The following is a 25,782-nucleotide window of genomic DNA, read 5'->3' on the forward strand; positions in this document are numbered from 1 at the left end:
TGATCGCCGGGAGTTATGCAAAGAGATAAACAGATGGGCAAGAGCAATACCGGTCAGCAGACTATACGTAACTACATTTTATTTTTATGTTTAAGAGCATAAAAAATCCTCAAATTTTTTAAGAAAAAAGTAATTAAATTCTTCTCTTTTTTTTTTCACTCAATTGAGTATTTGAATATTCAAAATACATTAAAAATACCCTCAAACTTCTTCAAAAAAGCCATTAAGCCATTCTTTTTCCTTTTCACTTAAAATTTCAAAATGTATAAAAAAGACCCTCAAATTTTTTCAAAAAGACAATTAAGCCATTGTTCTTATTAAAAATTAGAAAAAAAAAATTATAAAAATAATAAATTTTAGAAAAATTATTAAATTTTGATAAAAATATAAAAAAATTAAAAATTTATTAAAAATTAGAATTTTTTTATAAAAATTGTAAAAAAATAAAAAAAATTGTAAAATTTTATAAAAATTATAAAAAAATTAATGGCCCTTAGTTTTTTTCAATCAAAGACATCACGTGTTGTAATACAGCATGAAATGTGACGAAAAATGATAAAAAAATAAAAATCAATAAAAGTTACATAAAAGTTATAAAATATTTCTTTTGGTACTATAATCTTTATAATTTTTTTTACGAAATTTATATTTCTTTACATTTTGTATAATTTTCTTACGGATTTATAAAATTTTATATTTTTTATATTTCTATATATTTTATAATTTTTTACTATTTTTATAAAATTTAATACTTTTTACTATTTTTAATAAATTTTTAACATTTTAATTTTTTATTAAAATTCAATAATATTTATAGCTTTTATTTATTTAAATTTTTATAATTTTTTTTCTAATTTTTAATAAAAGTAGGGGCTTAATTGCTTTTTTTGAAAAAGTTTGAGGGTCTTTTTGATACAGTTTGAAAGCTCAAATATCCAATTGAGTGCAAAAAAAAGTAGTAGCTTAATTGCTTTTTTTGAAAAGGTCTGAAAACATTTTTAATGCATTTTGAAAATTTAGTTACCCAAATGAGTGTAAAAAAAAAAGAGCTTAATTGTTTTTTTTTAATTTGAGGGTGTTTTGAACCCTTAGGACTTATTTTTATTAATCGGGTAAACAAACCCATTACTTTACTTCAACATTACACTATTACTTAAGTTGGCTTATGTATTTAAATGAATTAAATTGTAAATATTCGATAATTTATTCAATTTAAAAATTAAGGCATTTGAAAATGTGGGTAAAAAGATTTACTCAACATTTTTCAATTTTGAAATTGAATAAGTTATTTACCCTAAAAAAATTGAAGTAATTTAATCTAGTCAATTTTTAAGTGAGCAATTAAAGACAGATAATCACGGCATTAATATTTTTCATCAATTGTATATTACTTTTATCGATATAATAGTAAATTTAACCCTCGACATTTACATATTTTATTAATTTATTTTTAATTCTAAAAAAAATAAATTTAATCTCAATATTTACACAAATATTTTAAGCTAAATTTATTAAACTGGAATCAAATTAACAAAATGTGTAAACTTAACTAAACTTATTATTATATACTAATAAAAAAAGATGATTTAATTAATTTTAAAAAATTAATTTATTGAATATTAAAATGAAGAGATACGGGAGAGATTATTTTAGGTGTGAACTTATGCAATCAAACATTTTGGGAAAAATGTTTTCCTAATTTACCAGTGTTTGTTTGACTAAAAAGGTTTTAATGTTTTCCTGATTTTCCAGTGTTTGTTTGACTGAAAAGGTTTTACAAATGGAAGACACGGGTAAAATGGCTTTGGATTTTTTTGTAAGACATTTTCCCAAAAATCTTCCTCCAATCTCACTAATTCATCCGTTCTTCATTTCCTTCTCCTTCTTCATGCAGGTAACTTTTTTATGCTTTGTATTTCATGTTTTTGTCGTCTCTGTCACTCAAATCTTCTTCTTCCTTTTTTTTTTGTTGAAGAATCTGTTTAGATTTTTCGCATCTGTTTGTTCTGTTTGGATTTTGCATCTTTCAACTGCTTCTTTCTTTAATTTCTCCAATTGGAAGAACGAGAAAGATTACCCACTGTCATTCGCTTGACTGGGGTGAAACTTTCCCCCATTTTATACATTAGTTCTAATGGGGGAACTGGGAGTGAGGTAGCAATTCTAATGGGAAACTTTCCCCCAATTTGCGAGTTCTATTTTAGTGAGATTGTTAAATTTTCTGATTTCATGCTTTGGTTCCTCTATCTACTTAACATTGGTAATGAAGTTGTAAAATTCAATGGTAGTTTCAAACCTAGAAGATTCTGTTGATTATTCATGTGAGGCATGGACATAAGAACAACACATTTTAGTTTCTTTGCATGATGGATTTGCTTGCATGTGCTATAGTTCAATGAGCATGGCATAAGAACCAGCTTATTCTATGATTTATAACATTTAAAATGCTCAAGTTTTGGGTGTAAGCCTTTTGACTGTGGTTATGGTGATAACCAATCGAATTAGCTTTATGTCATCAAATTCTGTCATTTGCTATGTATGAGGTGCATGTGTTAGTTATTTGCAACTTTTGGGGCTGAAACATTTTGCATTATGACTATATTAAAGTTGCACAAAGTGGGTTAAAATTTACATACCGAGGCTTTTCATATAAAACAAGTTGCAAATGATTTGATAAAAATATTTACATACAGCTAAATGCACACCTTATCATTACTAGAAGCAGAAATTTAAATATTACCATATTGTAATGTCAAATGTTAAAAGATCCATAAACAGCTCACCATATGTTTACGGAAGTTATTTTTATGTTAAGATGATTTGTTGTAATTCAAGAACTCTGCCACTGGCATTTGCTGAAGTAATTCCCTTAATTCCCCAAACCCTCAGCTTATTCCTTTGTATTTAATCTCCCATATGTGTTTCCCAGGCTGCTACTAGAATTTTAGCTCGCCAACTTGTACGACTGCTTCAACAGATAACTAATTTGTAGGGGAGTCCTGCCCAAATTAGAGGTGTCGCAACTCATACACAGGTCGAGTTTCTACAATAAATCATTGGTTTTTGGGGTGGTTAAAGTTTGTAGGCTAGTATCTCATATTTCATTTTATGTGCTCACAGGCATTATATGCCAACACCTCGATTTCTACTAGAATGAAAGGAGCAACTAAGGCAATGGTTGCAATGAACAAGGTAGGTACTTAAAACCTTGCTTTGGTAAATGTTTTTCAATTTTTTTTTATCAACCGTGAAGTCGTTTTGAAACAAAAAATCGTGTGTAGACTAAAACATAATGGATATGACGATTCTCTCTTCATACAGTCTTTAACCTTGACAACATACCTAGAAAGTGATGCAGTGTAGACTAGCACATAAGAAGTCTTGCGAACATGACGTTGACTGCTAACAATTAATTAAGATCAATTCACTTTGTCCTCAGTGCAAGGATGCTTACATTTTTGGTTCATACAGAAATCTTTACAAGAAAAAATTAGAGCTTGGATCAGCTTGTGCGAGTGTGTTTTATGTTCTAGTAATGTTTGTTTGGATGTATTTTTTACAGATAGAGATGATGTCGGAAGCTATTGATGAAACTTTAGATAAAGATGAGGCCGAAGAGGAAACGGAGGAGCTCACCAACCAGGTGAGATATTTTATTTACTGATATATATTTGTTTTAATTTCTTCTTTTGTTTCATTGCCATTGTTCCCATTAAGTTTTTCCCCTACTACTCTAATTTATAAGCTTTTAACTGATCAGGTGCTTGATGAGATTGGTGTGGATATTGCTTCTCAGGTTGGATTCTTGAAATTGACCTTATAAAGAAATTTTTGTAACATGCTTCGTTTTTCTAATTACAAGAATGTGTCGATAAAGGCTTAACCTTGTCCCATTCTTTTAACAGTTATCTTTGGCTCCAAAGGGTCGGATTGCATCAAAGAATGCTGCTCTCCTAGTTAATGTCAAGTATGTATGACTTTTTTTGAGCAAAAGTTTCATAATTCAAAAATTTTTGTTATGCACTATAATATCCTCTAGATAGGTCTGCGTCTGTTAATTGAACTTAAAAAACTTGAGCATTCTTTTCTTTGATCATTCACAAAGTACCCTACAAACAAACCATGTGATGTTTGGTAGAGTACGAGACTCTTTAGTTCAAATGATTAGGGTCTGATCCCTGACAGCTTCATATCACTGTATATTCCACTCCCACTAATCCCCAGCCTACACCCCCAATGCTTTCTTTCCATACCTAGGAGATTATTATTGAACTAAGGGTATTACCTGAAATTGATGTTTCTAAAAATTGTAATTCAAATTTTATGGTCAAATTAGATAGAAGGTACTGTACTATGCATTTTTGTCTGATTTAGTCCTTTTGTTATAATTTGATCATTTCTAGTCCTTCTAGTATGGCATTATCTGAGACTGATGTTTTTAAAATTGTTTTATGAAAATCCAATTAGCATGAAAGATGGACTATTTAAATTTTTAGGTCAAAATATATAGGTCTTATACTGTGCATTTTTGGTGACTTTAGTTCTACGATAATTTGGTCACTTATTTTTTAAAAAACCTATGATATTCTCTTTGGCATTTTTGGTACAATTTGATGAATAATTATACATTTTCTCCATTTGATAGTTTTTTCTTTTAATGTGTGAAAAAATTGTGTATACAAAATATTATGTCTCATCATCACAAGAAAAAAATAAGTCATCAAATTATCTGCTCAAGATTGAAAATACATATTTTGGAAAGTAAAGGAACTAGAAATGATCATTATAGTGGAGAAACAGAATTTGACCAAAATTTTATGTTTTACTTTGTTTTTCGAAAGTGTTGTGTATGGTGAGAGTATATTACTCCACCTTCACACAAATCCTCTAGAAACATATTCACGTTGGGCACACACCAGAGTTTTGACAAATCTTGTTGGTAATTTGGTGCAGGTCCGAGCCTACCACTGATGTTGATGATCTTAAGAAAAGATTGGCATCTCTACGACGACTATGATGACAAAAAGAAAGGAAATGTGTAAATGATATGAAGTACAAAACAAATTCTATATATTTATATATTATATTCATGAAGGACTTAGCTGAAATTATATATATGTTAGATAATGACTCGATACCTTTTAACTTCCTTAGATTGATGATTTATCTGCTATTTTTATAGTAGTTGTTTTACTTTAAATTTTGCTCCATTTTTGTGCCTATAGATAGCTCAATTTCTATTTGCTTTTCTTTTTCTTTTTCTCAATTGGATGCATTTTTATTTGAGTCAATTTGGTATTTATATAAAGTTAATATGTAATTTTTGAGTTTGACTTCAATAATTAAATTGGTATTTGAACTATTTTAATTTTATATTTAGAGTGCTTTTCCCAAATATTCATTGTAATGGTTTAACATCAAATTGAATATTGAAATTGAATTAAGATATTAAATTGGGACAAAAAATGGTACCAAATTAAACATCAATGTAGACTTAGGTATCAAATTAAACATATAAATATTGATATATATATTTTATACTTTTTGATATTGGTTAGTCATTTAAATTTTTTTTAGTTTTAATTACAATTAGGATTACAATCGTAATAATAAATAATATATATTTAAATAACTATTATCATAATTAATCATTACAAAAGATGATCATAATTTAAATATATAAAACATAAATTTATTAATATATATAATAAATTCAATTAAATAATAAAAATATAATAAATTTTTAAATGTATATTTGTTTAATTTAAAACAATTTTTATGAAATATTTTCAGGAAATCTATTAAACAACTGAAAATATTTTTTACAGATTTATCTAAACCCAAAAAAAATAAATTATTTTCAAAAAAAATAAATCATTTTTCAAAAAATATTTTATTGGCAAATGAATTAAGCATATTTTTGAGAAGCAACTCTTCCCACGAACACATCCGTAAACTAGTTTAAAAAAAAGAACAAAACTGTAAACGTGTTGGTGGTCCATTTTCCACTTACCAACCCCATTGATTACCGGTTTATGAGATTTCATGGAATGTCCCTCCTTCACCCAATCACATAATGCCAACTTCATTTTGATCAAAGAAATGGAAAAAAGAAAACGTAATGTTTCATAACCTTGGATTTGATCCCATGTGAGCACCAGATCCCAGATCTTTCCTTTTAGTAATGAATCCTATAGATGTTGTTTGTTAGGATCTAATTTTAGCTTTTTTTGTCCCCCTTTGTTTCATTACTAAAAATTCTCGAATCTCCAGAGGAAATTTCTTTTTTTTTATTTTATTAAGAACAAGAAAGAGAAAGAAAAAAGCCAAAACCATCAGTGTCTTCTTTAATGCTCTCAACATAGTTTTAAGTTAAAAAACTACTTTCAAGGTAAAGTCTTCTTCTTTTTCTTCATTAAGAATTTTTTAGCGATCTGGGGTTTCGTTTTTTGGCTTAGATTTTGTGTTTTGTTTATCTTTATATCAATTTCTATCCACGTTTAAAATTCTGGGTATTTGTGGGTTTTGCTTCTCATCGACATCCTCTTTGCATAGTGGTAAATTTCTTTTATGTTTGATTGTTCATGTAACTATTACATTTAGATGGAAAACTATAATTTGTAACCATTGGTTCAGTGTGTTTTGGGATCTGATTAGGTTCGTCCGGGTCCAGAAGATTCTAAGAAAGTTAATGGTATTTATTGCCTAATTTGGTAATCGGTGTACATTAAGGTGCATTTGGACTTTATATAGGGTGCATGAAAAGCCCTTTTTGTCTTTCTCCATCTCTATGTCTCTTCGCTCTAGTCCTTCTTCACTGAGGTGATTCCCTAAAATGTTCCTTACCATTTAAGGTGGTTAGGGTAGAAAGTTTAGAGTAGTTGGGTTTTCCGTGACCCTGGTGATCATCAATTAGAAATTGTTTAATCAAGTGAGGTACTCGAATAGTTCCTTCTCCTCTTTTCTTGCAGATTTTGCAGAGTGGGAATAGATGGGAAGTTGTTGCCAAAAATGAAATGTAATAGTAAAAGATTCCCAACCTGGGGTAGGAAAAGAAAATATGATGAGGAAAAGAAAATATGATGTAATTGGTATCACCATAAATATTGGTCACCAGTTAAAGATTAGAGATTGTTACTGACTATTGTCATCTTCATTAGTAGCTCTTTTTCCTTCCAATAAAATTACTGATGCAATTGGTTTTTCTCATATGAAGCACATAGATTGTTTCTTATACAGAGGTTCTTTACAGTTCTTGCCCTCAATATGATCAATGATGGTAGTTTAGAAGGAAATGGTTGCTCAACCTAAAGCAAATGGAAACCAATGGTACTAATCACCATTCCCGTGAAAATCGCCCTTCAACGGGTTCAAATAATGCTAACAGAGGTCAATCCACTGAGAAGGAGGTTTTTGTTAACCAGGGTATGCTTCTATTTAAGCCTTTAAGGTTATCAATTTTCTCCTAGGAAGCCTCTTATTCTGTTGAAGCCAGCCTTCCATGCAACTCTTTAATAGTAGAACTGCTTTTTTGATATCTTACTGGAATTAGAAGAAAGTAGTTTAGAACTGAGCGTACTCAAGCTTCATGCCTTAATGTAATTTCCTGCATTATTTTGTAAGAAGCCATTTTAAATCTTATATATTGCTATTATACAGCTAGGATGTCTGCTCACATGCAATGAATCCGTTTTAGTGTTCTTGGTTTATTGTGTTCAGGGTAACTGGGGAATCAAATGTTTTCCAGAAGCTAGTTCTAGATATTGGGCTTGGAAATCCATGTTTTTTAAATGAGTAAATTTAGCTTAAAACCTTTTCCGGGTTTGTGTGTCTTTATCTGAATATGAACTTCAGTAGCAGAAACTTTATCAACACGAGATTGGTGTGAACTTGCTATGGCGTTGCGAACTATCTGGACTTATGGTTGTTGGGGTGTATGAGATTTCTCAATAAAGGGTTTATGCACGAATATGATTTGTGGTCATTGCTTATGGGGACTTTCATTCCGCAAAATTATTGATTTTATTGAAGTCCAATATGAGATTACTGGAATCAATATTTTAGTGTTATTTTTTTACAACCTTAATGTGAGTGTTTTGTTACTTATTTGTTAAAAGCAATTCAAACCAGAGTTCTATTGGAGGTAACGTGTGGAATCTTAATGTGCAGCTCAAATGACTTGGCATGAGGTTAGAAGACAGTGGGCCGGGGATCAGTCTCAAAAATCAAAAAGAATGCCCTGGGAACCAATAATGAGGTATATGCCTGGAGTTTCTTCCTACTCAAGATATTAAATATCATAGTGATTTTTTGTTCAACTAAACTCTCAAAACCTCGCTTTTATATTCATGAAACAGCAAGGAATTCAACTTTTAATTCTTAGAATCTTTATAGTGCATTAGCTACGATCTCATGCTGCTTTAACTCGGCTTTTGGGCATTTGCTTTCTTTTCTGCTTTGTTGGAATCTCTACTTGAAAGTAATTGGTACTACTAGTGATATTATTTTATGAACAGTTTGCTGATCACTCTTTATCAGAATATTAGCTCTCAAACTCTCGTGTTGTAGGATGGGCTCGTGAATTCTTGTAACCAAGCAATGGATATCTTTTCGAGATGCTACTTTAAGCCACCTCTTGGACATGCCCCTTCCCTTTTGTTATGATCCAAATATGGTGCATGAAGTTTGTCGCTACGATTAAATATGTGTTAACTAGTTAATCTACTTGCAGATGTATTTTGGAAAAAAATAAGATAAAACAGTACGAACCCAAAACCTTTTCTGTTTCTACCCTTATAGTGCAGCCACGTGCTATATTCTTTGGTTCTGGGTTTGCCTTGCATATATTCAGTCTTTTTCATTATGTCACGGCTACTTACTATAATATCGGTGTCTAGACATTCAGTTCCTCTCATTATTTAACCTTGGAATCACCTTTTGCAGCTGGACCACAACTTATGAAGATTTGCTTTGTTCGACCGAACGATTTCAACAGGCTATTCCATTAGCTGTAAGTGTGTCTCAGAACATCTTTCAACTTTTGGCTTCTGGCTGACATTGATGTGCCCATTCGCATGGTGAAAATGCAGGAGATGGTGGACTTTTTAGTTGATACCTGGCATGAGGAAGGCCTCTATGACTAGAAACTTGGGAGAAATCATTTTGGTTTGCAGATTGACCAAAATAGGCTGTACCCATTTTCACTTTCAAATTGATCGAATGATAGATTATGTTAGTAGCTTGTTCTTGATGGTGTTGGAGTTGAACAACACATTGTGGGGTTTTAGCTCATGTATTTGACTACTCTCCTCGATTATAATCTCCTCGTTTGATAAAATTTTAGCTGATGGATTGTGAAGGCTATCGGCTTTTTCTGGATCCCTCACTCAACCTAACCTTGCTTAACTATTTATATTGAGTTAATTGCACTAAACATCCCTAAAGTTATGACCCTCATTTTAAATTGGTATTCAAACTTTAAAATATTCTAATTACATCCTCCAGTTATCTATATTATATAAATTATGCCACTCAAGATTTTATGTGTTATTTAATAGTTAAATTAATAATTTTATTAGTTTAAGGATGTGATTAGAGTATTTGTATATTTTTTTTATGAAAAAGGAAAACTGAGTAATAAAAAGATTTTTTACAGGGAAATATTTATTTGGTGGTGGCAGTAGATTTTTCTAAATTCCATAAGTGGTTAAAAAAAATCATATTTTCATAATAAATATTTAAAAAGTAGGATAAATTATGTTAACGTCTACTGCCATGTTAGCTACCTATTTGTACATGATAGTCAAAGAAAATCTAGTTAATGGAGTTGCTATTTGTATCAAGATTGAAGTTTTAAAATTCAAAAAATATAAAGACTATTAGGGGTAACCGTTCAATCAAATCGAGTGAAAATTCTTTTAGTTAATCGAGTTGACAAGTTTCATTTTATCATCCTAACTCGATTTGAATTTTTTTCAAATCAAGTAGAGCGAAATGAAGTTCAAGTCGGATCGAGTCGAGTGAAATTGTTCGAGTTAAATGAAGAAAGTAAACTTGTCAAATTAAAATTTTGTTAAACTAATTCTATGTTAGAGCACATAATTTTGAAAACATATATATTTGAAAACTCTTTTAAAGCAAAATAAGAGATAAAGTAAGATTCTTTAGTATAATAAACTTGAATTGTTAATTTACTTATTTAGGTCCTAAAATTATTATTTTAGAAAAAAATTAATTTTTATATATTCTTTAGAAATTTTAATTTTTTATAATTTTTTAAGAAAATATAAATTTTAAAATTTTTAAAATATTTTAAATTAAAAAATATTTTAATTTTTAAAAATTATTATTTTGGAAAAAATTAAATTTTTTATATATTCTTTAGAATTTTTAATTTTTATAATTTTTTAAGAAAATATAAATTTTAAAAATATTTTGAATTTAAAAAATATTTTAATATTTTTGAAAAAAAGAACAACTTGCTCATTTTCAAAATTAAAAGGGACCGAAAGAGTATTTACATCAATCTATTACTTTAGTTATTCAAATTGTAAAATTCAACTCGACTTGAACTCGAAATACTTATTTGAGTTGATCTGAAAAAATCGAATAACTCAAAATTCGAATTTTTTTAGTTGAATCGAGTTTTACTCACCCTTAAGGACTATGTATGATTCAATTAGAGAATAAGACTAATAACAAAATTTAACCAAACATATTTAACTACTATTGTTTAGGTTAGGAGTGAATTTTTAAAATTTAAAAAGTAAAAGAACTAAAATGATCAATTCTAAAAGTATAAGGAGTAAATTGAAGAAATTAATTACAAGAGCTAAGAACTTTTAGAAAATTTCTCATGTAATAAGATATTTTTTTTTAACTTTAGTGATAAATTTTTACCTTCAAAAAGGTTTTTTTTTTAATCTTTAATGAAGTCATTCAGTTCGCTTATTTTTCGTCGAATTTCTTCGTTTTAGTTCTCTCTTTTTATATACTATATAGACCATTTATTTATAAAACTAATTCACTTTATTAATTAATTAAAAAATCATTAGAAAAATTAAAACCCGTGGTAAGCGGGGTTTAATGGTAGAATAAGAAAAGGACTATGGAAGAAAAACATTGTAAATTAATGGCCGAAATGGGAGACGGTAATAAAAAAGGGTTGGATCTGCCATCCGATAAGCATGCCAACTTGAAGACTGCTTCAAGTGATGAAGATCTCAGCCACATTCTTCTTCATATCAAGTCTTCTAAATCTCCTGTAAATGCTTCTCTTTTCAACTTTTACTCCTGGTTTACATTGAAGTTAAAATTTTTAACTCTACATGCTTAATAAAACTCTCTTTTATTTGCAGACAGTTATAAATTACGGAGCCTCATGGTATGCACACAATCTGTTTGGTGTAAAGTTTCTGTGACAAAAGAAAAAATAGGGATACAATTTGATTACTGATTGCTTTAGTAATTTTTGAAATTATCAATGTCTCAGGTGCCGTGTTTGTAGCCAGATTCTTCCTGCGTTTTGCAAATTGAGCAACCAGTTCCCCAAGCTCCCTTTCGTATACGCAGATATTGATGAATGCCCAGAAACCACGCAGCACATTCGTTACACTCCGACATTTCATTTTTATCGAGATGGAGAAAGGGTGGACGAGATGTTTGGTGCTGGAGAAGAGCGGCTTCATGATCGCTTGTGGTTACATTCCTGAAGCAATATTTTCTGGAAACCAATGCTCTCCTCCAGTCCAAGTCGCCTTTGCTTTTCTTCAGAATCCTACTTATTTAACTTCACTCTTATTTGGATGGATAGGATGTGAGTTTGTTCTATTTGTATCATAAATTTACATTATTGGAAACTCATGTGCATGTTCAAATTTAGATATATATGATTATAATAAATATATGTTAAATAGATTGTTTATGCTGCGATCGTATTATTTTTCATTATCATGATAAAAACTGATGGATCAAGTATACATGATGTAGATGTGTATACACCTCTGATGAAAGCAGTTCTATAATAAAAGAAAATATTTTGAATTGAATAAGTAGGCAGGAAAATCTTAAAAGAATATATCCATGACAAACAATAAATGGTTGGGGAAATAAATTACCCCCTGAAAAGTAAAGAATGTAAAATGAAACAAATTGACAGATACGTACCACATGACATTATGGCTATGGTAGTAACTAGTAACTTAGGCCTTGGGCTTAAGAGGCTTAACAATCTCCCAAGTGAAATCAGGATCATCACGGCCGAAATGACCATAAGCAGCAGTCTTTTGGTACCTAAACTTTCCTCCTCTCTTCAAGTCGAGATTGATAGAGATCATTCCCGGCCTGAAGTCAAAAGCTTCCTTGATTAATGCCAAAATATCCTTGTCCGGAATTTTGCCTGTCTTGTAAGTGTCTACGAAAACTGACAAGGGTTCTGGCACACCGATTGCATAGGAGACTTGCACGATACAGCGACGTGCAAGGCCTGAGGCCACCACGCTCTTTGCTGCTTGCCTAACTATGTATGCACCACTGCGATCCACCTTGGTGGGATCCTTCCCTGAGAAAGCACCACCACCATGAGCACCCCAGCCACCATAGGTATCAATGATAATCTTTCGACCAGTTAGTCCTGCATCTCCATGAGGTCCACCAATAACAAACCTACCGGATGGGTTGAGGTGGAAAATAGTTTTGTCATCGAGATACTTTGCTGGAATGACAGGCTTAATGACATGCTCTTTCAAATCAGCTGCAATCTTCTCATTGGTGACGGTCTCATCATGTTGGGTTGAAATAAGAACAGTGTGAACACGAATGGGGACCATGGCTCCACCATCATTGCGATATTCAACAGTCACTTGGGTCTTCCCATCAGGCCTTAACCATGGACATGTCTTGTTCTTTCTCACTTCGGTGAGCCTGGCACCAAGTTTAGTCGCAAGCACATGGGTTAGAGGCATTAACTCAGGGGTTTCGTCTGTGGCATAGCCAAACATGTGACCTTGGTCACCAGCCCCAATTTCCTCAGGTTTCTTGGAGAGGTGACCATGAACTCCTTGTGCAATATCAGGGCTCTGCTGCTCAATGTTAACTAGAACTTTGCAGTTGTCAGCATCAAGGCCGACATCAGCTGAGGTGAACCCTATACCTCTGCAAGTATCCCGAACAATTTTCTCATAGTTAATTTTGGCCTTCGTGGTGATCTCCCCGAAGACCATAACCATGTTAGTCTTCGTGCAAGTCTCACAGGCCACTTTGCTTTCTGGGTCTTGTTCCAGGCAGGCATCAAGGATAGCATCCGAAACCTGGTCACAGATCTTGTCGGGGTGACCTTCATTGACAGACTCGGAAGTAAATAAGAAGGTATCCATATCTGCACTTCACATCATAATGCATTAGATTGACTTCACTAAAGTGAAAAATTAAGTTGACAAACAACAAAAGTGATGCAACACAGCCATAGTAATAAAATCTACAAGAAACAAAAGAAAATTGTAATTATCGTCGTCACATTGAATTCAACTTCAAATTTTCACCTTAAGAGAAACTAATGCTGTATTTCATTGGGGCTTTTGCTTCCTTAAAAGTTCCTAAAAAGGAAAATTCATTTTCAGGCTATTTATTTTCACTAAAATGCACGTGCCCGAACAACATACACGTGTTTATACATAAGATATTGGTCATATGTGTATCAAATATAAGTACGAAAGTATGATAAAAGCCGTGTTGAACATATATCCCTATCTTATTCTCACGTAGTTCCCAAGGGATGCCATGTCAGGTCAGAGGTTGAATTTCTTTACCCAAACCCAGTTTTGGCAACGCGAGCAAAATAAACTATTCGTTTAATATTAAAAATATAGAGTAAACTACAAAAATAGTCACTTTTGTTTGCCTCATGTTACATTTAAATCACTTATATTTGAAATGTTACGTTTTAGTCACTTATATTATTATTTTGTTACGAAGTGATCACTAAGTTATGTTATCTCCCTAACGGTAATCCTACGTAGCAGTTCAACTAGATATTACTGAATCTGCTAATACGTACTTCATCCAGGATGAAGTATGTATTAACAGATTCACTAATATGATTATATATATATTTATGCATGTATCACATTACAAAAACAAAATTTTAAATACTTATACCTAATAAAACATGTATCTCATTACAATAATAATTATTTTCCAAATAACATATTGTTTTATAATTTTATTTCTTATTTAATATTTTAATTTAATTTTAATAATGTATACTTTATCCGGATGGAGTATGTATTAGCAGATTCAGTAATATCTAGTTGGATTGTCACGTAGGATTACCGTTAGGGAGATAATAGAACTTAACGGAAGAGTGATCACTTCGTAACAAAATAATAACATAAATGACTAAAACGTAACATTTCAAACATAAATAATTAAAATGTAACATGAGACAAACAAAAGTAACTATTTTTGTAGTTTACCCTAAAATATAATTGACCTTAAATATATATTTCTTTAATTATAAAGTAACAATCAAGTAAAATAGGATCGACTTAACTCGAGGAGAATGGGTAGCTAAATCCTGGCTACATTCACTAACCAATTAATTAAAAGTTAATGTAGTCGGTAAATATTTTGCTTGGTATAAGAATTATACAAACTCTACATTAATTAATAGAAGATGAGTTTGCCACATGGATTCAAATCCTAGCCAGTACACACAAGTTCATAGCTCGCAGGCAATTCACAGAACTTAAATCATGCAATCTTCTTCTTCACAACCAAACATTTGCAGTTTATTTCAAAAAGACAGCTTGCTTTTGCATTGAACCTACACTTCCGAGAAAGCGAAAACTACAAAATCATATCACAGAAATTGGAAATGAAACAATTTATCGACCTAGAAACATATTACCATTCGCATTCCAAATCTACAATGTGTATCTAGAAAAACAAAATTTAGAACAAATTCAAATAAAAAATCTGCGAGAATTTAGTAAAATAAATAAATAGAAGAGAAAGAAAAAGAGGGGATAGGAAGAGACTACCTTGATTGAGATCTGAAAGAAGAGAAAATTAGATTGAAATGATAGGAGGAAGTGAAATATAGGGAAAAAATGGGATTTTATTTATAGACCCGAATAACGAGTCGTTTGATTAGCTCTCGATTCCCCGCTCTTTTCGGTGCTTGGCTCTTTTAATTTTCTGTATAATTTATCATCGCCGCACAAAATATCATCTCCTGCTTCTCATCACTGATTTTTGGAGACGGCATCCACCGTTGATATTTAAGGCTACAGAGATGCAACGGTAATGCGTAGGGTTTAGTGTTCGAATAAAATTCGTATTAATTGAGATGATGATTTTATTTTATTATTTTAATTTGATTAAAATTTTTTTGAATAATTTTTTAAGTTGAAATGAAAAGTTAAAAATAATAGAAAAAAAAAGATAATTAATATGATAATTTTGATTTGAAAATTTATTTATTTAATGATACTTAAACTTATCATTATGATTTTTTTAAAAGATAAATATTTTAATATATTTAAGATTTTTATATATACTTATAAAATATAACATTTTAAAATTTTGAATTATTTTGTAAATTATTTTTAAGACACAAGAGATATTTACACTAATTTATTATTCGAACTATTTGAATGATTAAATTCAATTCGATTCAAAAAATTAAATCATTATCTTAGTTTATTCAAAAAATTGAATAACTCAAATAACTCAATTTAATTAATTTTAATACAAATTTTTTTTCAATCAAATTGAATTGAGTTTGCACGTTTTCTAAGATGGATAAAGTTCCGGGCTTAGCATTTTTATGGGGTTTGTGAGAAATGGGTCCGACCTGCACCCACATTTGACGGTTCCGTACTTGTCTGGCTCAGATCCATTTTTCTGTTTTTGTTACGACGTCAATGTTATGGGTTGGGCTTCGCCTATTTCTTTGATTTGTTTTACCACAACTTATGTCCCATTCTCAATCTCAAATACTTTCTAAAAAAAGAAATTGTTTCTCAATCAAGTCACAAAGTAAGCCATATATATTTTGTTAATAAACAAATTAGTTGAAAGGAGTTGAGGATTTATATTATAAAAATTTCATATTGATTTGTAAGCAGGTGTAAAGATTTAAATTATGATTTTTCATGTCATATTTATCGTGATTATGAATGTAACAAATGTTATCATAATCAATTATAATAAATATTTATATGTTCGCAACAAGAAAGCTTATTACTTTTTTATGAACTATCTACAAGTACACAAAGATGAACTGACCTTCAACTGCTAGAATAAATTGAGTGCAGTTTCAGTTAAGTCGCACAAGGAAATGTGCAAGGTAATGCCAAATGAAATCACAGATTTAATCCTTGTCAAACTATATTAAAATATGAATCCTGATGAAACTGAAAACACCCTTATCCATTGTAGAGATAAAAAGGGAAGAGAAAAACCAGACGAGCGTAGGGTGACGGTGGTGTGGGGTGGGGCTAGGTCGGTTATTTTGGTAGATATTCAGGCCATTTCCTTGCCCTACAAAGATCTTGTATTATTTATTGGTAGTTTGAAACCTACAAATTGTAGCTCAACTTCGAGACTATATATGCTTTTCACATTTGCAACCAAAATAGAATCAAACCCACAGCATGCAACCATATCTAATTATCCATACAACCCATTTTTTCTTGTTCCAAAAAAAAAAAAAAAGAAAACCTCATTTCATGTAACTGATCATTTTCTTCTAGAAAACTCATTCTTTGGGAAAAGATATTGACATTGGCAATTTGCTTTTAAATATTGTTGTAAGCCAGGTTGGAAAGGTAGAGCAACATGTTGTTTGATCATAGAGCATAGAAATTAGTGCTTAAAAAGTCATTGCAATGAATTTATTAGGGGGAAAGGAAAAACTCAATTTGAAGAGACAGAAGTCAAGACTTCCAACACACACACTTATATAACGTTTAGGAAGGGAAGGTAATGAAAAGATGGCACCAACCACATTTTCAATAACTTATAATATGAAAACCTTCATATATTATATACTTATATTAAATATTTAATTCAATCGACCACACTTTTATAAAATAGAAAATATTATTTTTATCTTTTCTAATTCTAATAAAATAATACTATAATAAAACTTCAACTTATGTCATATGATTTTTAATTTTTTAACCTAATCATTTCAGTCAAAGTATCATTTGGTATTAAAATAATCTTTTTTATAAATATCCTTTTTCATAGTTTTTTTTTTCACCCACCTTGTGAGTGCAGTCTAATATGAGTTAATTAAAAATTAATTTATTTGAGAAATTATTAAAATAAATTTTTATACACAAAATAATAAATATTAATACAAGAGTGTTTTCGTCTTCGTCTTTTTATTTTTATCATATATTATATAAGATTTACACTTGACGCACATAAATTTTAAATTTCTAACTTAGTTATTTCAATCAAGAACTCAATTGTTTTTAGTATAAAATTTTTATAAATATAATGTTTAAATGAGTATATTATAATTTAATGTTATATAAATAAATTTGCTTTTAATACCCAAAATTAAAAATTTTTAATGGTTCAAATTAACTAGAATAAAATATAGCCACATAGTTTATTTATTTATTTGTTTATCGCAATCTGATTATAAAATTTAAAATTATAGTGATGGTGAATATATAGATTTAACATTATGGTCGGCCCACAAGTTTATCAAATTATTAAGGTGGAGAAGAAAAATTATAGGAATCAATCAAGGTCAGATTTTGTTTTAAGTGAGTAATATTTAAAGGAAATGGGCCATATATTAGAGTTATAAATCTTGGTGATAAGGTCTTTCCCCAATCAACATCAAAGTACAATAAATGACAATTACATGTATTGCATTGTATGAAGACTAAAATAATTGAGGTTACCTCTTAAATTACATTATTACCGCGTGGTTTTAAGTGTCATAATCCAATAAAAATAAAGATAAAAATAAAACTTTTTAGAGTTAATTGCATCACACATCTCTAAATTATGATCTTCTTTTTAAATTGGTCACTAAATTTTAAAGTGTTCTAATTACGTCTTTAAATTAATTACGTTTTTTAAATTATCAATGTTATATCGATAAGGTCCATTTGTTCATGTCATATTTCATGTAGTTAATTTAAAATGAATTTTTTTTAAATAAATAGAATGTTGGTGCATAATGTTTAAAAGTAAAAACTAAAAATAAAATAAAACTAAAAAAAGACTAAAAGATAAAGCTTCTATAAAAACTTCAAAAACTTCAAAATTAATATTTTTGAAACATCTAATTTACAATATCTATTTAAAATTCTCATTTTAAGTTATGTCACAGAAGATCTTATATGTCATTTTACAACTGAATTAAGATTTTAGTAAAAAAATGATCTAACAGATATAACATCGATAGTTTAGGAACGTACTTAGAACAATGTAAAATTCAAAAATCAATTTAAAATGAAGGTCATAGTACAATTTAGTCAAACTTTTAATTTCTAATCCCTCGTATCAAAGCAGTGCATAACATGAAACTCTTTTTAACTTTTTTAAGTATGGATCAAACCTTAATAAACTTAAAAATCTTGATCTATTATTTAAAATAATAAATATTTTTAAGTATAATATGTCAAATGATACTTGAATTTGGTTTCAAAATTTAATTTACCAATTAAGTATTAACTTTAGATTCTATTACTCAAATAGATACTTAAGGTTATTGGTGTTAAATTCTTAAATTTAAACCAATGGAAATAAAGCAAGAATCTCATTTTACTTAACTTCAACCTTTCTTTTAAATGTATTGTTTTTTTAAAAAATTAAATATATATTATTCTTTAAAATCATAAAATTCAAAAAATAATATTTAAAATCTCAAAATTTTATAATATATTTAAAAATAAAATAGATAATATTTCAAAAAATAAAAAATAATTTTTTTAAAAAATATATAAAATTTCACATGTTATACCTTTTGTAATTTTTACAATATCTTTTTTTTATAATATACATTTTTCTTTAAATTTTTAATTTTAAAAGGACCTTCTTTACATAACATTAATAGTTTGAATATGTAGTTAAAATATTTTGAAATTTAATAATCAATTTAAAATGAGGATAATAATTTGGAGATGTTTGATGCAATTAACTCTTTTATATATATATATATTCTATAATTAAATTTAAATAAAATTTTTCATCATTAAATATGAATTTAGATTGAGTCCATAAAATTTTTATTCAATATTTGATTTTTACGAATAGAACGTATTTATTTTTGTTGAAATTGAAAGAAAAAGTGTAGATTACCCTCCCTAGTTGATACATACAAACAGTTGGTCAATTATGGTAGCTTACAAGAGCAGCTTGAGTGTTGAGTTTTAGATGTAAAATTGCCTTTCCCCTTGAAAATAAACCCCAAGCTATAATTGTACTTGTGGAAGTTCCTCACCTTAACTAATAACTTCAGTCTTTAATAAATTTAATTGGATATTCAATACCCAGATTTACCTTAAACTTCAAAGAATTATTAAGGATTAATGGGCAATCAATGTACTGGGTTCAATTCAGTATACAAATTTAGTTATATTTGCAACACTGTAGCAATAAATGTGGTACAAATTTTGGTGATGCATATATATATTTAATGTATTATTAACTAATTAAAATAATGATTACTTATAATATAATAATAATTTTAGTCACAATAAATGTAACTTGAGAACTAACATGATCGACACCATGAATTTTATTTCTAATTAAAGTTTTAATATATTTAACAATTTAAAAAAAACTAAATAATATAATTTATCTGATAAAATAAGGGTAATATAATTAACTTTTTCTTTAACAATTTCATTTGTTCGTCAAGATTTTGCCCCTTATAGCATGCTGTCAATGAGAGATAATTGTTGTAAACATACTATAAAATTTATATCACGAATTCTCCTCAAATAAAAAAAAAAGAGAATTATGTTAAAAAATAAAGAAAATGGTAGTTTTAGAATAAATATATATATATAAAAAATAATTAAAATTATCAAAGTAAATTCAGCCGAATCTATCGTTGAAAAAGATATCTGAATAGAATTTAATGAGAATGAGAAAAAAAATCTTCAAGTAGACCTCAATTACGCAAGTAATAAATTATTAATATGAACTGTTGAATCATAAAATTTCATAAATTTAGGACACAAGATTACCTTAGGCAATAACGTCAGTCACACAGTTCATAAAAATCAAATCAAGGGTTTAGTATTAAATCGGTTTACAAGTGACCAAATTCTATAAAATTTTGATGATTGTTTGAAAATTGTGAAGTTTGGCTCAAGGGATTGAAAATATTATTATGTTAACCACAATATGAATAAATTTATTAAGTAATATCAATATGGAATGGATGGACAAAACTGAAACACGCAATTTCAATAAAATTAAATTTGAAAAGTTGTGAATTAATAGTCTAAACATTTAAAATTATAAAGTCATTAGGGTAATAAACGAGCAATTTTGCCAAAAAAGAAGCAAGAAAAAATGAAGTTTTTCATTTTAAGTTCTACATCGAAAAGTTATTCTTTATTATGGATGCAATAATCTTTAGATATTTTCGAAACCATTTTTTTTAAAACGGGAATCGACTTTATTTGAAAGTGAAAAATAGAACGAGAGTCGCCACAGATCTTTATTAGGTGTGATCGGATCACCTTTATTTTAATGAAACATTTTAATTTACAAAAAAAACGACAATTTTTGTCTACGAAACTTGAGAAAACAGGTTCGGGAGTCAGTTATGTGCGAGGAAGGATTAGCACCCTCGTTACGCCCGAAATTGGTACCGAATTGATTACTTAGAGCCCTAATGTCAAAAGTTGAAAATCGGGAATAGATTCAAGATACGATCCCTTTTTGTCAATGTCGATTTTGAAAATGCTTGAATTAGCACAAAATGATTGCTAAAGATTTCCCTGTGTCGAGATATCGGAGTATTACATCCCGTAAGTTAGGACATGATACCATGAACTCCCGAACGCAAGTTTTAACTTTAATTAGAATTTTGTGTGTTTTAAAACTTGAAAGGATATTTGGCTATTTAGAATCAACGAGAAAATCGAAACCCCGTAAGTTAAGGCACAATTTTTCGATGTTCCAAAACGCAAAACATTGCCTTATTTAAAAAATTTTGTTTTCAAACTATAGCAAGTACGATACTTAAACGACGTGTATTATTTGTTTGGATTAAAACGGTCCATGTTTGGACAAATGCATTTGAGGTCGATACGCGATATGATTCAAACGAAATAAAATAAAAGCAACATAGAGCACGAAATAATAATACAAGAATAACATCACAAATGTACGACAAATATAAAAATGCGAGTGAATGAATTAAGATACGCATAATGACAATAATCACTCAACATGCATTATTTAAATGTTAGCATTAGTAATCAAGGAACAATGAAAAAATAAATAAATAACATATATGATGATCTAAAAAAAATAGTATAAAACAAATTAAAACGAATAAAGCATAAAAACTATTTAACATGATAATAACTAAGTTTTAAGAGTAAATAAAGTGAAAAATGAATCTCAATAATATATAAAATAATTTAAGAAAAGATAATACATTTATTTACAAAAATTTTAAATCAAATAATGTGTACACATATATATGTATATATAAGTATAAAATAGGTAATAATATGAGGAAATAACTTATAATGAGTAATAAATACAATATTTAAAATAAATAAATTGAGTTCTAAAAGGGGACATAAAACAATTTAAAACAATAAAACAGTTTTAAATAAATAATACGTAAAATGATTTTAAAATGAAAGGACAATTTAAAGTAAAGAATATAAAACAATTTATAATAATTAACATATATAATATTTTTGGTGTAAAATAAAGTAACATATATAAAGCAAACTTCAAATAAACAACATGTTAAATGAATCAATATGAATAATACACAAAGATAATATACATAGGCAAGATACTATACAAATAGGTGACAATAAACCGAGCAAATCAAGATAAATACAATAGTGATAAACTCACATCATATACTATGCGAATACTATCGTTAATGTTTGAGGATTAATGAATTAAAAGACAATCTTAAAAAAAATACCAAACAAATTAACATGAATAAAATTTAACAAATTAAAAAAATAATAATAATAATAAAGAATGAGTGATATGAGAACAAGGAAATTCGGCATCATCAATGTCGACAACAAATTTCATATGGGGATTTTGAAGGGAAGCGATAAATGTAAACATTTAAAATAGATAAAAGAAGAAATAAAAAAAAATAATAGTAATATGTGAATGAATTTTAAAATAAACGTTGGGTAAGTGGAAAATCAAAATACTTAATACACGAAATAGCTTAGAGATAAATGACGTAGAACAATTTAAACTAAATAATAAAACTGTTTTAAAATGAATAATATACATAAAAATTTAAGATAAGCAAATATAAGTATAAAGCAATAGCATGAGCAAATTAAATAACACATAATAAAATAGTTTGCGATAAATCATATAAGTGCAATTTGGAATAAACATACATGGGACAATTTAATATATAATACATGAAATAAATTAAAATGAATAGGCAAATTTTTTTAAAAAAAATGTAGAAGAAAATGAAACCAAAAGATTAAGGATGGAATTGCAAATGAAAATAAACTTTGGGTATGTATTAGAAGGTGAAAAATATTAAAGTATCGATCGGGACCTAAATGAATACGCGAAGAAACGACAGAGGACTGACTCGGAAATTATCCCGACCCTCATACGCAGCGTTTCACTTGGTCAGCGACGGACTAGATTAAAAATCAAAATTGAATTAAAAGGGTAAATCTGCGAAAACAAAAAAGGGTAAAAAGGACTCGATTGAAAATGGCCTCAAAATCGGAAGGACTGAGGACGCAAATAGACCCTCAGTCCAAAAACGCGCGAATCCTAGGCAGGTTTCGGGTCGGGTCACGGGCATGGTCCCTAAACGGCCCCGTTTTAATACCCTTGATCTAGGCCTTAAATGACGTCGTTTAACCACTTTATAAAAGCAATTTTTTTAAAAAAAAAATTCATTCTCTCCATGCTTTTAAAAAAAAGAGGGAAGAAGGGGGGTTTTCCCTTCTAGGTTTTAACCTAGAAACCGGCCAAGCTCCGGTACACGCCCGCCGTGGCTCCGCCATACGCGGTCGCCGGAGGTTACCAAAATCGAGCCTTTTGACCTCCTTTTACTCCATTTTCTTTTTCTTTTAAAAGATCTAAAAAAGAAAAAAACTTTAAAACATTTAGTTAAGAAAATAGGCGAGAAAACAGCATGCAAGAACACCTTCACCGCTTTTTTTGAATCATCGACAGAACCCCGTAGGTTCTTAGGTATTCAAATATCAGCAGTGTTCGGCCGGGGAAGATCAATCGACAGGTATGGTTTCTAACTATTTGTTATTATTGTTGCTTTAAAATAAGACGAAAATCGTAAAAAATAAAGAAAAGGAACAACCTTTGGAGTTTTAGTCTGATTTATCTTTCAAAGTTTTTTTGTATTGATTTTCTGTATTCGTTTCCTATCCTTTTTTCTGTGAAGGTTACATTGACATTTTTATGGCTATATAGCCGAACATATGTTTAGTTTAATATCATCTCTATTTCCTATGCCTTTGCTGTTTTCGCTTCTTTTCTTCTGTTCTGTTTTCGCCTTTTGTTCTGTTGTCTTGTTTTTGTTTCCCTTTTTGCTTTCTTTTGCAGGTGCATAAGGGGTCAACGAGGCGTGGGCGGCCGTTTTAGTGCAACGGGGCAGAGAGGGGCCGAACCTCGGGCGTCAGATGATCCGACGGCGCACATGGGAAGGGTACGGCGCTAAGGGGGGCTAGGGTTTCAAAATTGGTTTGGGTTTTGGGCCTATCGGGCTACTTGGGTTTTGGGCTAGGGTTTTAAAAATTTTTTTAGGCCATTTGTGGATTGTTTTTTTTTGTTGATATTTTTTGTTTTTGTTTAAACGGGCTGGCAAAATTGGGCCCATACAAATATCTTATTAGTTTGGTAGTTTACAAAATGTTTGACATGTGTCTAATTATTATTTTTGTAGACTTGTATATGAATCACTATATAGTAAAAGTTTATATTAAAATTCTTGAAGGATTAAGAATATTAGAAGCATACATAAATTTCCAAGAAAATGTTCAATACAGTTGTATAAATATTTAGATGACTTGATTTGAACATATATATTAGTATAAAATGATTCAAAATACCTATTTGTATTCTTTATATAAAGATCGTGATCAAAATTTGCTATGATTATTATTGAAATTTTTAAAGAGATCAAAATATATTTCCTCAAAATTTTTCATTACTCATAACTCTAAAAAAGATAATGATATAAATGCTTAGCAAATCCATTAAAGTGATTATTTGAAAAGCTAGTATTCAATATAAGAATATTTAGAATTTGAGATATTATGTGATTTTGTCATGAGGGAGAATAAATTCGCACTGTATTTTTTTCCCCTTGATTGATGTTTGGACCCATTAGATTTTCTTGATAAGGTTTTTTTTGCATAGATTTTTATCTTAGTAAAGATTTAATGAGTCACATTATCTATCAATAGACAACTAATGAAAGTGTTATGAATATTTCATTATTAAATAGATGTCCATTATAATCAAAATAAGTTTGATATACTTACGACTCTAAAAATCATTAGAAGTAGAGTTTTATATTGTATAAACTTTTTATGTTTATAAATATAAATTTTGGAAAAATTTTGTAGACATCCGTAGCGATCAATAAAATACATATCTATCTTTTGTTCTCTTATTTCTCTAGTTATTTCCTTTTTTATTCTTTTATTTTATAACAATTTTTAAATTTTTAAAATTTTAATAAGAAATATTGAGGATAAAAAAGAGTTGCATAAATGTCTCCAAATCCATTTTTGCTTCTTTCTTGGCCATTAAAGTAACCTATTTGTGGCCATAAATTTAACTTTAGACTGGTCCAAGATTAGGATGTTTTTATTTCACTAGCCCCTATTTGCTGGTCAAATTTCTGTTTGACCCAATTGAATATTTTCTTTTTTCAAAAAAAATAAAATTTGTAGATCTGCCTAATTATCGCCGTGACGAGGAATGTAAGTTTTATTACGAGTAAATTAAGTCTCTTACAATACTAAAGTTACATAAAGTATTTATTGGTGTAAGGGAGGTTGTTGACATTGATAGAGATGCAAAAATCGACACAACTATTATGGATGATATAAAAATTTGTTAAAATTTGCGACTTTATTAGAGAGTTTAGGAATGAATTTTGGTTGTGTTGATTATGTTTGTGAACTTTTTTCTTTTATTTTTTTTACTTATGAGGTACTTTATAATGGGAATGTTGTGATAAGATGTAGGATATTAGTTCAGGGCATTGTTAGAGCCAACTTGAAAGGATTAGATGAGGTGCTTGTTAAATTTGGATTTGATGGATTGGCGAGTGTCATCAAGAACCCTTCCTAATATACCTTTAGCAGATTGTACGAGCTCACTTAGTGTAACGTGATGTTAGGTGAGACATGTTGATCTTTTGGTGAGAACAAGATTATGAGGCTAACCTTTGCGATGTATGAGACTATATGTCGTCGAATTTCTATAATAGTTAAATGTTCTAATGAGAGAATTCAACAAAATCTAATCTTGAATTATAAAAAGAAGGAGAAGAAAAGTCTCATTTTGTAGTAATTTAGATGT

At 29.2% G+C, this 25,782-nt stretch overlaps 4 protein-coding genes and 1 long non-coding RNA gene across 15 annotated transcripts; 4 read left to right on the top strand and 1 right to left on the bottom strand.

Moving 5' to 3' along the window:
* Positions 1-1,691: 1,691 nt before the first annotated feature.
* Positions 1,692-5,166, top strand: LOC121206192 (vacuolar protein sorting-associated protein 2 homolog 2). 2 transcript variants are annotated; one of them, XM_041076713.1, is made up of 7 exons: positions 1,702-1,894; positions 2,930-3,034; positions 3,121-3,192; positions 3,563-3,643; positions 3,761-3,796; positions 3,906-3,967; positions 4,954-5,166. In XM_041076713.1, the coding sequence occupies exons 3-7, from the start codon at positions 3,154-3,156 to the stop codon at positions 5,015-5,017; spliced, it is 282 nt and encodes a 93-aa protein (XP_040932647.1). In that variant the 5' UTR covers positions 1,702-1,894; positions 2,930-3,034; positions 3,121-3,153; the 3' UTR covers positions 5,018-5,166. The 2 variants fall into 2 exon arrangements, with proteins under 2 accessions (XP_040932646.1, XP_040932647.1); XM_041076712.1 differs by lacking the exons at positions 2,930-3,034; positions 3,121-3,192 and having other exon boundaries at positions 1,692-1,894.
* Positions 5,167-5,981: 815 nt separating this feature from the next.
* On the top strand, positions 5,982-9,378 carry LOC121206193 (uncharacterized). Of its 9 annotated transcripts, none has more exons than XM_041076717.1 (5): positions 5,982-6,557; positions 7,217-7,425; positions 8,170-8,257; positions 8,944-9,010; positions 9,090-9,378. In XM_041076717.1, the coding sequence occupies exons 2-5, from the start codon at positions 7,317-7,319 to the stop codon at positions 9,141-9,143; spliced, it is 318 nt and encodes a 105-aa protein (XP_040932651.1). In that variant the 5' UTR covers positions 5,982-6,557; positions 7,217-7,316; the 3' UTR covers positions 9,144-9,378. The 9 variants fall into 9 exon arrangements, with proteins under 9 accessions (XP_040932651.1, XP_040932655.1, XP_040932654.1 ...); XM_041076721.1 differs by having other exon boundaries at positions 5,982-6,150; XM_041076720.1 differs by having other exon boundaries at positions 5,982-6,150; positions 7,253-7,425.
* A 1,557-nt stretch (positions 9,379-10,935) lies between these two features.
* LOC121206195 (thioredoxin-like 3-3) lies at positions 10,936-11,923 on the top strand. The gene is made up of 3 exons (XM_041076725.1): positions 10,936-11,263; positions 11,358-11,383; positions 11,492-11,923. The coding sequence occupies exons 1-3, from the start codon at positions 11,108-11,110 to the stop codon at positions 11,709-11,711; spliced, it is 402 nt and encodes a 133-aa protein (XP_040932659.1). The 5' UTR covers positions 10,936-11,107; the 3' UTR covers positions 11,712-11,923.
* Positions 11,924-12,018: 95 nt separating this feature from the next.
* LOC121206194 (S-adenosylmethionine synthase 1) lies at positions 12,019-15,327 on the bottom strand. Of its 2 annotated transcripts, none has more exons than XM_041076723.1 (2): positions 15,039-15,327; positions 12,019-13,375 (listed from the first exon to the last, which is right to left on the bottom strand). In XM_041076723.1, the coding sequence occupies exon 2, from the start codon at positions 13,371-13,373 to the stop codon at positions 12,201-12,203; it is 1,173 nt and encodes a 390-aa protein (XP_040932657.1). In that variant the 5' UTR covers positions 13,374-13,375; positions 15,039-15,327; the 3' UTR covers positions 12,019-12,200. The 2 variants fall into 2 exon arrangements, with proteins under 2 accessions (XP_040932657.1, XP_040932658.1); XM_041076724.1 differs by lacking the exon at positions 15,039-15,327 and adding an exon at positions 13,539-13,760.
* Positions 15,328-23,125: 7,798 nt separating this feature from the next.
* LOC121206196 (uncharacterized) lies at positions 23,126-24,178 on the top strand. Its single transcript, XR_005901223.1, has 2 exons — positions 23,126-23,470; positions 23,794-24,178. It is a non-coding gene; the product is annotated as an uncharacterized lncRNA (long non-coding RNA).
* Positions 24,179-25,782: the final 1,604 nt, after the last annotated feature.

Source organism: Gossypium hirsutum, chromosome A09, assembly GCF_007990345.1.
Source record: "Gossypium hirsutum isolate 1008001.06 chromosome A09, Gossypium_hirsutum_v2.1, whole genome shotgun sequence".
Lineage (NCBI taxonomy): Eukaryota > Viridiplantae > Streptophyta > Magnoliopsida > Malvales > Malvaceae > Gossypium > Gossypium hirsutum.

Bases quoted from the DNA above. Each gene is read 5' to 3' on its own strand.
- LOC121206193 (XM_041076717.1), top strand. From the start codon at position 7,317: ATGGAAACCAATGGTACTAATCACCATTCCCGTGAAAATCGCCCTTCA. The intron at 7,426-8,169 runs GTATGCTTCTAT...CTTAATGTGCAG, and splicing joins GGAGGTTTTTGTTAACCAGG to CTCAAATGACTTGGCATGAG. The intron at 8,258-8,943 runs GTATATGCCTGG...CACCTTTTGCAG, and splicing joins CCCTGGGAACCAATAATGAG to CTGGACCACAACTTATGAAG.
- LOC121206194 (XM_041076723.1), bottom strand. From the start codon at position 13,373: ATGGATACCTTCTTATTTACTTCCGAGTCTGTCAATGAAGGTCACCCC.
- LOC121206192 (XM_041076712.1), top strand. From the start codon at position 1,781: ATGGAAGACACGGGTAAAATGGCTTTGGATTTTTTTGTAAGACATTTT. The intron at 3,797-3,905 runs GTTGGATTCTTG...TTCTTTTAACAG, and splicing joins GTGTGGATATTGCTTCTCAG to TTATCTTTGGCTCCAAAGGG. The intron at 3,968-4,953 runs GTATGTATGACT...AATTTGGTGCAG, and splicing joins GCTCTCCTAGTTAATGTCAA to GTCCGAGCCTACCACTGATG.
- LOC121206195 (XM_041076725.1), top strand. From the start codon at position 11,108: ATGGAAGAAAAACATTGTAAATTAATGGCCGAAATGGGAGACGGTAAT. The intron at 11,264-11,357 runs GTAAATGCTTCT...TTTTATTTGCAG, and splicing joins TCAAGTCTTCTAAATCTCCT to ACAGTTATAAATTACGGAGC. The intron at 11,384-11,491 runs GTATGCACACAA...TCAATGTCTCAG, and splicing joins ATAAATTACGGAGCCTCATG to GTGCCGTGTTTGTAGCCAGA.